The sequence below is a fragment of the Bufo gargarizans genome, chromosome 2, assembly GCF_014858855.1.
Source record: "Bufo gargarizans isolate SCDJY-AF-19 chromosome 2, ASM1485885v1, whole genome shotgun sequence".
Taxonomy (NCBI): Eukaryota; Metazoa; Chordata; class Amphibia; order Anura; family Bufonidae; genus Bufo; species Bufo gargarizans.
The window spans coordinates 195,953,478-195,970,745 of NC_058081.1; the positions used below are offsets into that span (position 1 = coordinate 195,953,478).

Sequence of the window (17,268 nt, forward strand, 5' to 3'; positions counted from 1 at the left end):
CATTTGAACAGCATGCGGATGACAAATATATATATATATATATATATATATATATATATATTTTTTATATATATATATATATATATATATATATGTATATACTGAATATGATATATAATGCTGGGACAGCCACTTTTATTAATATAATACTGCAAACATAATCTGTACAAAGTCCTATGCAGCGAGCTCCCCCTACTGGAAAAGTTGGCCAAACTGAGTTGTATCATTTCTCTGGGTTGTTGTATGAAGGAAAGTAGATAATTGGGAGTTCTGCAACATCATCTCAATGTAAACACCATTTCATTTAGATAAAATGTAATTATACATACTCAAGGTCACCACATTAACACCCTTAGCCACTTTAAACATTAGGCATTAACTCTTCAATGATCATAGACATCTGTCCAAGGATATTAGATGTTGAAGGGATTTTCAGAGATTTTGAGATGGATGGCCTATCCTCAGGATAGCCTGTGAAGAAAGCCCCAGCAGCTGCTAATAAATCTTATTCAGTCTTGCTTATTGGTGGCAAAAATGTCCAGTGATGCACATCAACCGCACGTGATCTATAGTTACTTGTATATACTGTATTACCTGTTGAAAATTGCTTGGATGGGCCATATTACAGTTTACACAAGAGTAATTGTTTTGAAACCACATGCTACAGTCATCCAGAGAAATGTATTATGAAACAGAATAAAGTTCTATACACAATTTCATTTCAATGTTAAGTGAAGTGCATGTTACTCTTGTATGCACATAAGATAAAGTAAGATAGAGATAGATAGATAGATAGATAGATAGATAGATAGATAGATATTTCCTTCGAGTGCTTTTGTACTAACTTAGAATATGTTCTAATTTTAATATATATATTTTTCAGGCTCGAATGAAAAAAGACAAAAGAGAGTCCATACTGTCCTTTCCAAAATGGACAGATCTGAAGAATAGTGAGAACCACAAAATAGGTTTACAAGTTACAGAGTCTCAGATGATTTTAACACTGGACAACTTGACCCATATTTTGGATCTTTCATGGCCCCATCAGAAACTGTTCACATATCACAGCATCTTCCTTGGTGGAGCTGGTGGAAATAATACTCCAGATGATTTTGAACCAATTCCTACATTTCGTGGCTGTATCATGGAAGCTAAGTTCGATAAAATGGACCTGCTTTCTGGATCTTTTCCCCAAGTAGAGCTTCATGGACAATGGGAAATTTGTCACTCAGACTTTCAGACTAGTACTACTGGATCCTTTGGATTCATCGGATCACGTTCATATATAAAGTTTCCAAATTGGAATATGAAACCATTTGCATCTATTGAAATAACTCTGGAAACCCCTAGACCAGGGCGCGCACCTTTGATTTACCAACCAGGACTACAAAAATCGTACTTATATGTTGAAATTGCCGGTGGTCAAATCCAGGGAGTGTTTGACTCTGGAGTATCAGCTGTAAAGTTTCAAAACCCAATATATATTAGTGACAGCCAGATCCATACTATTCAGATTTCTGTGGACAGTTCCAATATACAGTTGACTGTGGATAAAACTTCCACCCAGATCTCTCTTAATAGCATGCAACAAAAATGGGATATCAATGGTGATCTTTATCTCGGTGGTGTGGATGACATCACTTTAGCTAAGATGCGGGAGGGTCCTCTTGGTAACATTTTCATAGATGATATGGAGTATAAATCATTTTCTGGATGCATTATGAACTTGAAGATTAACTCTAAGAGGATGGAAATACATGACGCCTTGACAAGTAGAGATATAATAGATGGTTGTCATGAATATGATGACTATGGAGAATATGATGACTTCATCACTACCATCATTCCCACAACAGCTCAAACAATTTTTGAGAGTCTTTATGACATTTGCAAGCTGAAACCCAATACAGCCAAGCCAAAACTTCTTCTCAACCCTATGCCTTTAGCAGTAGCTAGGGGGCAATCTGCCTTTCTTGAATGGAAAAATGTTCAACCAGCAATTGACTTGGACAAAGTTGGATTACGCCAATCTCAGCTAGTTTTTAGTTTAGTTGGCAACACTCAACATGGACAATTGGAACTTGGAATACCAGGAGGTGAAACAAGAAAAAAATTTACATTGCTAGATATCAGCAGTCACAGAGTGCGATACATCCATGATGGGTCAGAGTCATATAACGATCAATTAAATCTGGAGATATCGTTAGCCAGTGGAATAAATGTCCCTGAGTGTCTAAGAAAACCTCAGCAGTTTAATCTTACAATATTTGTTTCTCCTTATATTGCTACTCCTCTTATTCAGTTTCCTAAAGGGAATACATTTTGGGTTTTACCATATGGACAAAAAGTTTTAACAATGGATATTATTGAGATAACAGACTTAGATACACCATGTGACTTGCTCACCATTTATGTTATTGGAGATACCAAACAAGGACAATTTGAAATTCAGGGCACGCCTGGAGAAGCTGTTCCTGAATTCTCTTGCAAGGATTTTGAAGCAGGTCAAGTGATTTTTGTGCATAAGTCTGGACAGGGGGCACATTTCACAATACAGGTCAGTGATGGCACATCAAGAAGTTCTCCTGAGCTCATAAATTTTTTAGTGTTAGAGCCTCTAATAAATATAACTCAGAATGCACTAGTTGTACACCAGGGAATGTCTGCATTAATTACACCTTCCAACCTCCCTTTGGTCACTAATGCAGATAAACTGGGAATGGAAGTTACCTATCAACTCCTTGACTACCCCAGGCTAGGTATGGTACAAACATTTGTACCTGGAGAAGGCTGGAAGGCAACTGATACCTTTAATCAACATGATCTAGAAAGATCTGGCGTAAGATACCAAAGTGCAGAATCAGAACTTCGAGGAGAAGAGTTAAGTGAAGACATGAAAGTTCAACTAAAACTAGGTACACAGGTTGTGACCAATAACACATTTCAGGTCAAAGTAAAGAGATCAACTTTACAGATGATGAGGATGGTTTCTCTAAAGTTAGGAAAGAAACGTGATGTGAATCTAACAGACAAATATTTGCAAGTAGACACAAGCATGACTGGTCCTGAGCTAGCATCTTTTGTATACTTCATTGTTCAGTCTCCACGGAAAGGAAATCTACTGTTAGATGGAAGGAGGATAATGGAAGGATCCCATTTTACCCAGGAAGATGTGAACAATGGACATGTCAGCTACGCAGCTACAGTGCGAAATACTATGGAGATGGAGGACCAGGTTCAATTTCAAGTATTACATAACAGTAGAAATTCTCCAATCTTTACATACAAGATTCTAATTGGTGTAGATCCTGATGCACCACAACTTACTAATCAACTACTTCATGTACTAGAAGGTGAAACAGGGTCAATAACCCAAGATCACCTTTTCATAAAAAGCAGCAGAAGCACTAGTTTTATTTATGAAGTAATTGATGGACCTCAGCATGGGACTTTAATCCGAAAAGGAAATACTCAATCTGGCCATGAGGAAGGAGTGACAGAGTTTACAAATGATGATATTCTTGATGGCCTTCTTTTTTACAAGCACGATGGCTCAGAGACCACTGAGGATGATATACCATTTGTAGTGTTTAGGCAGCTTGAGGGAAGTGCCTCCGAGACCAGTGGAGAAGGAGAGGATAAAGAAGAGGAAGTAGTGCGAGATGTTTTCCGTGTATCTATTCAGCCTGTTAATGACAACGCTCCTAAGCAAATAGTACATAAAATATTCAATGTAGTTCGTGATGGACAGAAGTTGTTGACTACCAATGACATTGCATTTTTAGACACAGACTCAGGAACAACAGATTCACAAATAGTTCTAGTTAGGTACGGGGTGTCATTTGGAAGAATTGTATTTGTGGATGATCCATCACTTGTAGTTATGAGATTCACACAAGATGATATCAGAAGGCACAGAATTCTCTTTATACATAGTGGTCCTGACCAAGGTTCAATACAATTACAGGTATCTGATGGACTACATCATCTTACCACTATTTTAGAGGTCCACGCATCTGAACCATTTATTAATATTTCCAACATTACTACACTTAATGTGCTCTTAGGAGGAAAAGGATCTCTGACAACAACGAATGTTAACATAGAGACCAACTTGGACTTGCGTGCAGATGATGAAATAAAATATTACATCAAAACTAAGCCAAGGTGGGGAGACATTTTAAGGGGTGGAAAACCTACAGAGTCATTTTCACAGCAGGATTTAGCAGATGGACTGGTAGTTTATCGGCACAGTGGAGAAGGAAGTAACAGGGATCATTTCAGGATTTCAGTTGAGGCCAACCAGGTGGAAGCAGTAGGTGACATCAAGGTACAAGTAATCTCTGACTCACCACCTGTGCCTTTGAAAGTGATAAACAATGAGAAAGTATATGTTTTTCAAGGTGAAGCAGCAGAGATCAAGAAAGAATATCTTTTGGTGAGTATTTCTATATTACTATGTTTTATGTTAACATGCTTTATGTTTCTATGTGGGCGAAATATGCATTTTTAGAATAACATTATCAATACATCCATACTTGGCTACTACTATAAACACTGTATAAGTAGATATGTAGATTGGGCTTCCCTCATGTGGCTCCTAATCTGTTGGTGGCACTACTATTGTGCATTAGTGGCACCAGGGATGTCATATCAATTTATTAGTATCAATTTTACCATAAAAATGCATATTGAGCTATGACTAGACTTGACCAAATCCGCTTTCAGATCATAGATCTGAAGTCGTTTCATTCAAATACTTAGATTTTGATGCTGTTTCCGTGCAACATTAAAATGTATTGCTCCATGGAGCCAAACTTCGCCTCGGCCAAAGTCGTATTCATATCTGCGTATTTAAAAACTATTTTAAATATGAATTCGCAGTGGTCTTTGGTTCCAAGGTACCAGCCAGTACCAAAGCATATTTTGAATTCCTATTTCAAATTGTTTTTAAATACGCAGATATGAATACAGTAGACTGTGGCACTCAACTTCAAGCGAGACGAAGTTCGGCTCCACTGAGCCAATGCATTTTAATTCTGTAGGGAAACAGCATTAAAATCAAAGTATTTGAACAAATCAACTTCGGATCTATGATCCGAAGGTCGATTCGCTCAAGCCTACCTTTCTAAACCAACTCTTGGTTGGTTTACTTTAGAGTAGGGTTTCTCAACTCCGGTCCTCGGGACCCATCTACCAGTCATGTTTTCTGGATTTCCTTAGTATTGAGCAGGTGATAGAATTAGTGTCCCTGCATCAGGAGTTACCACAGGTATTCCACTAAACCACAAACACTTTCTTTTTGTACATAAATAATAAATGTGCCTGTGCCATAAAATGGTGCAAACAGTGCCAGAAAACTGCCAGACTCACTCAGCTTTAGTAAATGTGGGCCAAAGTATGTACTCTGGAATATTTCAAGATTTATTTGTATGAATTACAATAAAAAGCATATTACACAGTAGGACTGCAAAAATAACAAAAGTAATTCAAGAATTCTCACAAGCTTATTTGAGGGTTATTGATCTACAGTACATTTTCCACTTCAGTCCTCTCTAAAAAGAATTATAAATGCTCCTTGATAAAAAAAAAATAACATTATAACTTACCGATGAGACGCTTAAAAATCAAGGAGAGCATTAGCCTTATATTTTATGAAATTGCAGAGACCCTCTGAGTATGGATTTTCACTTAAATTCCAAAATATAGCCATTTCCTTGGAAACTAGAAAATAATCACTGAGAACCATGAAGCTACACATTTCTATATACTTACCCACTGGAAAAGATTACTACCTCTGTTACAGTTGTCATACAGTGGTTTATAAATAATATTTGTCTGTTCGTGTTTTCTTTCTAAAGTCAAGCTGTATTATGCAATTGTTTTATACGGTATATTATTTACAGTATATTATAGTCATAGACAAAATTAGTGTTGTAGTAATCACATCGAAGCCCAGCTCTAATGGACCTTCTCTGGTGGAGGAATGTTGTGAGGTCCGAATAGAAGCTTCATTTTAAAGCAGATCTTTAAAGTGAACATAGAGAACATAGTATAGGGCCATGTTCCATTCTACTAGCTTTCATCAGATCCATCAGTTGAAGCGCCGTAATCTCCCACATGCGAGAGTACGCCGCATGTCATTGCCAGCATGGTGTTCCTTCCTTTAGCTGGCATCACCCTCAGGGAACGAACTGCGCATGCGCTAGCTGTAATGTGCAAGATTACAGCGCTACAACTGTGTGATATCAGGGGAGCAAGGAGGAGATTCGGAGGATGCAGGCGGTCCTGGGCTCCTTCACAGTGGGTGTAGCTGGGCTCCTGAAACGTTGGTAACAGCCCCCTGGGCTCCTTACTAGCCTCATTTGCATATATATAAAATGTTTGTTTTTTTACTAAATAAAAGCACTCAGAGCTATGGGAAATGTATATTGTGGACATGCTAGACGAGATCTAGAAGCACATCTCCACAGCTCTATAGGCTAAAACTAGCTGATAGAATCCCTTTAAGTCTCCTATCCCCCTTAAATCTCTAGCTGCAATGAATGGTCTGACTGAGAAAGTTAAATGAGACTGTTTTCCGTGCTAAAAATCCAAACAAAGTGGAAGTTAAGGAGCCAGGACAGGAGGAAGAATACATGGAGTGACTTCAGAAGATTATATCCATAAAACAATCTACCTGTCTTTTGTAAAAAAAAAATACTGTACACGACGGAACTCTATGCCGGAAGACTATAACGCAGGTGTGAAAGAGCCCTAACACATGTGGAGTTATATACATAACAAAAAAGTGTGAAACAACTGAAAATATGTCATATTCTAGGTTCTTCAAAGTAGCCACCTTTTGCTTTGATTACTGCTTTGCACACTCCTGGCATTCTATTGATGAGCTTCAAGAGGTAGTCACCTGAAATGGTTTTCACTTCACAGGTGTGCCCTGTAAGGTTTAATAAGTGGGATTTCTTGCCTTATAAATGGGGTTGGGACCATCAGTTGCGTTGTGGAGAAGTCAGGTGGATACACAGCCGATAGTCCTACTGAATAGACTGTTAGAATTTGTATTATGACAAGAAAAAAGCAGCTAAGTAAATAAGTAAAAAAAAACGAGTGGCCATCATTACTTTAAGAAATGAAGGTCAATCAGTCCGAAAAATTGGGAAAACTTTGAAAGTGTCCCCAAGTGCAGTCACAAAAACCATCAAGCGCTACAAAGAAACTGGCTCACATGCGGACCGCCCCAGGAAAGGAAGACCAAGAGCCACCTCTGCTGCGGAGGATAAGTTCATCCGAGTCACCAGCCTCAGAAATCGCAGGTTAACAGCAGCTCAGATTAGAGACCAGGTCAATTCCACACAGAGTTCTAGCAGCAGACACATCTCTAGAACAACTGTTAAGAGAAGACTGTGTGAATCAGGCCTTCATGGTAGAATATCTGCTAGAAAACCACTGCTAAGGACAGGCAACAAGCAGAAGAGACTTGTTTGGGCTAAAGAACACAAGCAATGGACATTAGACCAGTGGAAATCTGTGCTTTGGTCTGATGAGTCCAAATTTGAGATCTTTGGTTCCAACCACCGTGTCTTTGTGCGACGCAGAAAAGGTGAACGGATGGACTCTACATGCCTGGTTCCCACCGTGAAGCATGAAGGAGGAGGTGTGATGGTGTGGGGGTGCTTTGCTGGTGACACTGTTGGGGATTTATTCAAAATTGAAGGCATACCGAACCAGCATGGCTACCACAGCATCTTGCAGCGGCATGCTATTCCATCCGGTTTGCGTTTAGTTGGACCATCATTTATTTTTCAACAGGACAATGACCCCAAACACACCTCCAGACTGTGTAAGGGCTATTTGACCATGAAGGAGAGTGATGGGGTGCTGCGCCAGATGACCTGGCCTCCACAATCACCAGACCTGAACCCAATTGAGATGGTTTGGGGTGAGCTGGACCGCAGAGTGAAGGCAAAAGGGCCAACAAATGCTAAGCATCTCTGGGAACTCCTTTAAGACTGTTGGAAGACCATTTCAGGTGACTACCTCTTGAAGCTCATCAAGAGAATGCCAAGAGTGTGCAAAGCAGTAATCAAAGCAAAAGGTGGCTACTTTGAAGAACCTAGAATATGACATATTTTCAGTTGTTTCACACTTTTTTGTTATGTATATAATTCCACATGTGTTAATTCATAGTTTTGATGCCTTCAGTGTGAATCTACAATTTTCATAGTCATGAAAATAAAGAAAACTCTTTGAATGAGAAGGTGTGTCCAAACTTTTGGTCTGTACTGTACATATATATATATATCACCATATTTGTGCCATCTGAGCTAATAGTAGAGCAGACCTGTCCCCGTACTATACTGCCCATACAAAGTAGTCAGATCTGCACTATACACCATATAACATTTCACATTCTTTGACAACTGGAAGTTACTTAGACTGTACTTATTACTATTCAATGACATAATTTAACGTGTGTTTTATCTTGCATCATCAGGTCTCTGCCGAGGGCATATTTCCTGATAAAATTGCATACAGTCTTACAGGTTCTCCATATTTTGGCCACTTGGTTTCTGTTAGTGGAGAACTATCTTCTGATGGATCCCCAAGCTTGGACTTTGTATATACGTTTACTCAGGAGGATGTTAACAAGGGAAGGATCTTGTATTTGCACTCGTCCACAGACATGCTCCCTGACCAGATGATGCTAGAAGTGTCTGCAGGCGGAACAACTCTAGAGATAGTGGTTCCCCTTGAGATAATATCTGTCTACATACCCTTGGAAGCAAATGAACTGATGGTGGTGGAGGGTGGGACAACTGCCTTATCCAACAATATTCTTCAAGTCCCCAATGACTACTACTTGGGTCTCAACTTAGACCTGATAATACTTGAAGGTCCAAAAAATGGGCGTATTATAAATGCAGAGAAAAATGATTTACGAGACTTCAGTTGGAATGAGGTAAGGATTTCACTTACATTACCTTTGGCAGTGCTCCTATTGAGATCTCATTAGTCCAAGTATTAGTAAAACTGTGTTTACTGGAGGGAATTTCAGTCTGTATTTTAGTCATTAGTTTTTTGTATTCAGAAGGTAAAGCAAGTTAAAAAAAGAATTATGGTTGTAGTTCTTGCAAGACATGTTATCTGATGGACCTCATATAATATAAAGAATTCAAGTGTTCCATTCTTTAGTTTATTTTTCTTTTAATATTTTCATTATATAAAACCATTAAACAACAATTACCCATCCGAATCACACAAATTAGTGTTCCATTCTTGATCACGTTTCAATGATAGGCAAGACATCCCTGGAATAAACACAATGATGGCCCCAGATGCTTGTCTTCAAGTTATTGAAATGGTTTGTCATCAATAGGAGATTGGACTAAGAAAGTCTTACAAAAAGAATCCCAATTTATAGAAAAGTATTTAGCTGAGGTAATCCATTTATATACTGTATATATATGAGGCCTCTTGTGTTAGGCTACTTTCACATTAGCGTTTCTATTTTCCGGTATTGAGATCCGTCATAGGGGATCAATACCGGAAAAATAACGCTTCAGTTTTGTCCCCATTCATTGTCAATTGGGACAAAACTGAACTGAACAGAACGGAGTGCTCCAAAATGCATTCCATTCCGTTTAGTTGCGTTCCCAGACCGGAGAGCAAATCACAACATGTTGTACTTTGCTTTCCATCCTGGGATGCGGAGCAAGACGGATCTGGCATTAGCCCCAACGCAAGTCAATGGGGACGGATCCGTTTTCTCTTCCACAATCTGTCACAATAGAAAACTGATCCGTTCTCCATTGACTTTGAATGGAGTTCATGACGGATCCGTCTTGGCAATGTTAAAGATAATACAACGGATGCAGATGGTTGTATTATCAGTAACGGAAGCGTTTTTGCTGAACCTTGCCGGATCCAGCCAAAACGCTAGTGTGAAAGTAGCCTTAGTCTCAGTTTTGATTCATTTATATGATATGTCCAAAATATAATTATTAAAGGAATCTTTTAAGTTTTAAGGCAATTGTGTGGGAAGGTCTGAACCTGTCTGTATACTTCTATACTAATACGATTATGAACATTTCTCTCCAGCTGGAACAAGGGCGAGTATTTTATGAACATGATGGCAGCGAGACCAGGAACGACAGCGTCACTGTTATGGCCAATGCATCAGATGTGAACCACCACAGCAAGGCAGTAACAATCAGTGTTATTATCCAGGCTGTAAATGATGAGAAGCCACGTGTGGTCACCAATAATGGGATGCAGGTACGTTTAGACAGTTGCAATGACTGTCCTCTTGACCATGCAGATATCTTCTCACAATTATTTCCCTCAGTTATAGCCTTTAAACACAATGTTTTTTTAGTTTTTTTTAAATAAGTTATTAGTCTAATGATCTTCTTAACCATTGTGGTTCCACAAGCATTGTCTGAACAGACAAGCATAATATTTCTACTTAAAGGGGTTGTCTTACTTCAGCAAGTGGCATTTGTCATATAGAGGAAGTTAATACAAGCCACTAATGTATTGTGATTGTCCATATTGCTTCCTTTGCTGGCTGGATTCATTTTTTCATCACATTATATGCTGCTCGTTTCCATGGTTACGACCACCCTGCAATCCATCAGTGGGGGTCGTGCTTACACAATTTAGGAAGAAGCGATGGCCAGGACCGTGGGAGTGCACATAGGCTGGTGCTTTTTCCTATAGCGCACAAGCACGACCACCGCTGATGGATTGCAGGGTGGTCTGTAACCATGAAACGAGCAGTGTATAATGTGGACAATCACAATACATTAGTAAGCCCTTGTATTAACTTTCTCTACATGATAAATGCGATGAGACAACCCATTTAAGTAACCAGGCCAGAGTTTACGTTCTGATAAAGACTAAAAGATCTTCATTGGAGAAATGAAATACTTCAGGTATATTTACATTCTTTTCAAACCTAAAAACTAGCAGACACATACTTTGTTGGATCCATCTCCCACCACCCACCACCCCCCAACATACTTCCGAACCTCAAATAAAGCCATGTCATACATGCTCAATCCCTTTGTGTCACACAAACTAAAATGATAAGCCTCCTCATGGTAAAGGTTAAACCTAAGTCCCCATTCACAGTACAGATTCCACCTTAGTGCCATAGTGCCCTAAGGCTTTCCTCTTAGTGCCTTCCCACACAGTCTGATGCCCCCTTAGTGCCCTCAAACAGTATGATACATCATTAGTGTCTTCCCATACATTATGATGCCACCTAAGTGCTCATATATGTTATGATGCCCAGTTAGTGACCTCACACAGCATTATGCCTCCCGCCATTTTGTGCCCCTACATAGTATGATATCCTCTAAGTGCATCCATAACAGTAAGATGTCACTTTAAGTGCCTCCCACATGTGAAAGCCCACATTCCGAAAACAAACGTAGAAGAGCAGGTTGGCCCAGTCTGTCTATATCAGGGATGTACAACCTTTTTTGGTCTGGGGGGCGCATTGCCACATTGGTCTATTTGAAGGGGCAGCAAAAAAAATACTGTGAGCACTGTCCTTTACTGCAGAGGATCACGCTCATTGGGTATTACCGCCTCCTGCCACCCAGTTACCGGTGTCTTTGGGGCCTATGAGACTATTTTGCATATGTATTACACATCGGAAAAGGTAAATGCAGACCTCCCAAGTGTCCGTCTTTTGGACCCAAGTCCCTCTGTCCTTCTTTTACCCTTAAATGTCCCTCTTTTTTTAAATTCTGAGGTATAGACTTGCATTGTTACATTTACAATATTGATCAAGAAAGTATTTGGTTCCTCCCGGTATATTAGAGTCCAACTTGTATATTATTTCATTATGTGATGCAATTTGGATTTTTAGAAATTTTTATATTCAGATAACTTCTGCGCTACTGTGCTCTACGGAAACTATTAAAGTGTATAAATATACAGGAAAAATGGACTTTCACACAATGAGCCAAAAGGCTAGGGCTACTAGGCAACCTGGATTTCTTGCGGCTGTCACGTTGATCCCATTCATTTCCATGGAATCACCGCTACTCAGCGATCCTGTCCGCGACAGCTGTCACACCACCAGTGTCGCCGTGTAGTCCTAGCCAAAGTGTCCCTCTTTGATCATCCAAAAAGTTGGGAGGAATGGTAAAGTGCTGCTTGTTAGGGCACCCCACTAAACAATTTTTTTTTTTTTTGGGGCACTTATAATCCCTATCCTGCGATATATCTATACATTATGTTATTAATCATTTTTGTTCTGTAGATATGTCAAAAAACATACTTTTATAATATGCAAATTACCTGTCTACCAGCAAGTACGGCGTCTACTTGCTGGTAGCAGCCGCAAAAAAAGTCCCCTCCTCCTGTTGATTGACAGGGCCAGCCGCGATCTCCTCCTCCGGCTGGCCCTGTCAGCATTTCAAAAATCGCGCGCCTGTCTTGATTTGGCGCAGGCGCTCTGTGATAAGGAGGCTCGCCTCCTCAGCACTCCCTCAGTGCGCCTGCGCCGATGACATCACCGAAAGAGAAGACGTCATCGGCGCAGGCGCACTGAGGGAGTGCTGAGGAGGCGAGCCTCCTTCTCTCAGCGCGTCTGCGCCGAATCAAGACAGGCGCGCGATTTTTGAAATGCTGACAGGGCCAGCCGGAGGAGGAGATCGCGGCTGGCCCTGTCAATCAACAGGAGGAGGGGACGGTTTTTTGGCGGCTGCTACCAGCAAGTAGACGCCCTACTTGCTGGTAGACAGGTAATTAGCATATTATAAAAGTACGTTTTTTGACATATCTACAGAACGAAAATTATTAATAACATAATGTATAGATATATCGCAGGATAGGGATTATAAGTACCCCCAAAAAATATAATGAGCCCTTTAAGATCAATATCCTTGATCTAGTTGCACCATTGTGTAGATGGTTGTTGCAAGAACCTGAGCCATGACTGCTCCACAGCTGTAAGAGTAGGTTCACATGGAGTTTTTTGGAGGAGCCTTTGAAGCAGACTTTCCTGCTGATTTTTCAGCCAAAGCCAGAATTAAATTCTAAATTTATCAGAAATATCTAGGAAGGACTTATATTTCACCTTTATCCGGGATCCATTTCCAGCTTTCATTGAAAAACCTGCAGGAAAAAAATGCCTCAAAAAATGGAAAACCATGCCTGTAATATATGTACTTATCCACTGGGTGTCCTCAGCACTCCTCATTTGAGAACCTGGAAAGGTTTCTGCTTACTTTCCTTAGTCACAAAATTTCTGTTTGCTCATAGCAACAATACCACCTGATGAGCTCACGGCACACCTATTGGTAGATGGAGTGCGACGCTGATGTATGCTATGAGCAATAAATATCTAGATTTTAAGAAAGTTGTTTACTGCTTTTATTTTTAACTCATAGACGCATCTCTAAGGCAAGGTTTCTGGTGAGCTCTGGGGGCTGTATGTAAAAAAATATAAATAATGTTGTTGGGATCACAGTAGCAATATAATAATGTATAATAAGCTGGACATAAAAAATAGATAATTGTCAGCGGTTCCATTAAATGTTGACACCGGTGCCAAAAATCTGCTAAAAAACAAGGCTTTTGCTTCTTGAATTTTAATATGTTCAATCCTTTGGAGTCCGGCGGTTTCATATCCCTAAGAATACTCGGCTACAGGATTTTTTCTTGTTAGCGGAGCAGGTGGATGGGGCATTAGAGCTAAATTTAGTAAGAGAAGGAGAAGGTAAAGGAGAAAAAGATTGTCTGCGGGTCCTTTTCATTCACGTTCTCTTTTTTTCCCCTAATTTCCTTGCTCCCATTTTATCTGTTTTCTCTCTATATCTTATTTACTTCTTTCTGTTTTTGATCATAACCTGAGGTTTCTTTCTACCCACCATTTCTATATGAAGTCCTATGTTGAAGGAGTATGTTCTATTCAGAATAGCTTTCTTATCTACTACTGTTCTTTATATACAAGTAAATATATTGAAACAAAATATATTAGGCTACATGCATACGACATGAGATGGACATTTTTTCAACGGCCATCACACGTCCGTTTTAAGACCAATGGTAGTTTATGGGGTTATACACATGGCAGTTTGACGGCCAGTGAATAACGGACGTCAAAAAATAGAGCATGTTCTATCTTGTCCATTTCTCACTTACCGACATCTCCCATACAATTGAATGGGTCCGTTTTTAACATCAATTTCTCAGAAAGGCATTAGTGAAAGAAACGTAAAAAAATGGACGTTTGCATGTAGCCTTAGTAAGTAGTGAGATATGCTGAAAACTGCCACTCATTAAAGCTTAGTTTGATGGAGATCGCTCATGTTGTAGTTAGGAGTGTCCAAGAAGGGCCAAAGGGAACACAACGGTGGAGACCCCTGGTAAGTTGCCAATTTTACCCTTCATAATATTTGTTATAAATATATACAGTATCTCACAAAAGTGAGTGCACCCCCCTCATATTTTGGTAAATATTTTATTATATCTTTTCATGAGACAACACTGAAGATATGACACTTTGATACAATGTAAAGTAGTCGGTGTACAGCTTGTATAACAGTGTAAATATGGTGTGCCCTCAAAATAACTCAACACACAGCCATTAATGTCTAAACCACTGGCAACAAAAGTGAGTACCCCTAAGTGAAAATGCCAAATTGTGCCCAAAGTGTCAATATTTTGTGTGGCCATCATTACTTTCCAGCACTGCCTGAACTCTCTTGGGCGTGGAGTTCACTAAAGCTTCATAGGTTGTCACTGGAATCCTCTTCCACTCCTCCATGACAACATACCGGAGCTGGATGTTAGGGACCTTGCGCTCCTCTACCTTCCGTTTGAGGAAGCCCCACAGATGCTCAATAGGGTTTAGGTCTGGAGACAGGCTTGGCCAGTCCAGCACCTTTACCCTTAGTTTCTTTAGCAAGGCAGTGGTTGTTTTGGAGGTGTTTGGGGTCATTATCATGTTGGAATAATGCCCTGCTGCCCAGTTTCCGAAGGAAGGGGATCATGCTCTGCTTCAGTATGTCATAGTACATGTTGGCATTCATGGTTCACTCAATGAACTGTATCTCCCCACAACCGGCAGCACTCATGCAGCCCCCAACCATGACACTCCCACCACCATTGCTTGACTGTAGACAAGACACACTTGTCTTTGTACTCCTCACCTGGTTGTCACAACACCTGCTTGACACCATCTGAACCAAATAAGTTTATCTTGGTCTAATCAGAACATAGGACATGTAATCCATGTCCTTAGTCTGTTTGTGGGCTTTCCTGTGCATCATCTTTAGGTGGTGCCATGTGGAACTTCCAGTGACCAGTATGAGAGAGTGTGAGAGCGATAACACCAAATTTCACACACCTGCTCCCCATTCACACCTGAGACCTTGCAACACTAATGAGTCACATGACACCGGGGAGAGAAAATGGCTAATTGGGTACGATTTGGCCATTTTCACTTAGGGGTCTACTCACTTTTGTTGCCAGCGGTTTAGACATTACTTCAGCAAGTGGCATTTATCATGTAGATAAAGTTAATACAAGGCACTTTGTAATGTATTGTGATTGTCCATATTGCATCCTCTGCTGGCTGGATTAATTTTTTCATCACATTATACACTGCTCATTTTTATGGTTACAACCACCCTGCAATCCATCAGCGGTGGCCGTGCTTGCAAACTATAGGAAAAATCAGCTCCCACGGTCCCGGTCACCAGAGAGGCCGGAACCAACCAACTTGCCTCAGTATTCTTGCTGGTGCCAGAGAAGAATTGTACTAAAGCCCTGTGCTACTGTCTGTATTTTCAAGTTCTACGTTGCTCTTAGTAAAAAACGATGTTGTCAAGTTCAACTCTGGCCTCATTCTTCAGTGCTACAACTTACACTGCAACAGACCTCAGGAAGTGACGGCCTGAGGTGGGACACCATGACACAACTACACTGCATTAGGACTACTATCACTCTCATCCTCTACACCGACTCCCACAGGAGCATTTAAGCCTCACCCTTTCTGCTATGCCATGCCCTTGTTGGACAAGGCATTAAAAAGGTTAGAACAGTGTCTAAAACACTTGATAAATGCAGTGCAAAACATGTATGCTAGTTTTTTTGTGCAAATTGTGCCAAAACACTGAAGAATTTTCAATAGTAAGTCCGCCTCACAGTCTCTCTATGATGTTCATCCCCTGACATGCCCACATCCACGCTAGTCTCCACTAACAAACATGCATCACAAAGCAATATGTATAGCTCACCAATCCAGCCTAGTTCCAGTCCCTTTTGATTGTGGTGCTCTTCAGGAAGATGGCAACTTTTCACTTCCAGCTCAAACAGTCTCTCAGTCTTTAGAGCTGTTCCTCTGGTGGCTACTCAAACTGACGGGCAGCTCTCCTCTGTCCTCTGGCTGTCTACAGCCCTCAAGATGTGTCACAATATTCCAGCTCACTTCCAACATGGCAAACCACTCTTTTAAAAACCACAGGGACAAGCAATGACTATTTGTGCAAAAACACTCAACAATATACCTCCATATATCTACCCACTGGAACATCAGAGCACAGTGCCTTCACCCCCTCTCCATTCTCATTGTGCTAGCAGCAATATTAGAACAGCACTATACTCAGTAAATATATCATCAAAGCGACCAATACTCCAACCTCTGGACTGCAATAAGAATAGTTAAAGCAGATATATACATTCATAACGTACAGTCAACCTCAGAAATACTACCCCCAGGGGGTGTTCCATCATCAGCACAGGAGCATTGTTTTCCTATGATTAAATTGTCCCTGCTTACTGTAAATGTTTTACTATGGTGAAAACTCGCAGGACACCCTTTTATATCAGAAACAAAATGTAAAATGAAATATCTGAATATCCCAGTAATAGGTGAGGGAGCTTATCTTTTAGGCTATGTCCAGAACATGGCCGCCATCTTGAAAGCCACCATATTGGATCAAAGGCAATTTTTTCCAATGGAGAAGGGGCTATGTAGCATATCAAAGAAGACCAGAATTGTGGTTCAAAAGGTATCAACACAGAAAGCTGCAGCAACAACCGGGAATGTTCCCTGTTATGCAAAGCTATTTGATGTGTTCAATGTGTTGTCCCTGATGCTGAACACAGAACTTAGAACTTGGAAATTTTTAACTTTCTGTGTTGATAATCTAAGAACATGAGCCAAACCAGAGTATAATATTTGATGGGCCAGCTCAATGCTAAGCAGTAGCTTGTGAGTCCTACTGCTATCCTGCCTTATGCAAA

At 40.2% G+C, this 17,268-nt stretch overlaps 1 protein-coding gene across 1 annotated transcript in view; it reads left to right on the forward strand.

Moving 5' to 3' along the window:
* CSPG4 (chondroitin sulfate proteoglycan 4) overlaps positions 1-17,268 on the forward strand; it is a 106,861-nt gene that overhangs the window by 51,434 nt on the left and 38,159 nt on the right. The window contains exons 3-5 of the mRNA XM_044279856.1: positions 884-4,438; positions 8,495-8,959; positions 10,099-10,275. Coding sequence (XP_044135791.1) covers positions 884-4,438; positions 8,495-8,959; positions 10,099-10,275 — 4,197 coding nt within the window. The remainder of the gene's footprint in view (positions 1-883; positions 4,439-8,494; positions 8,960-10,098; positions 10,276-17,268) is intronic.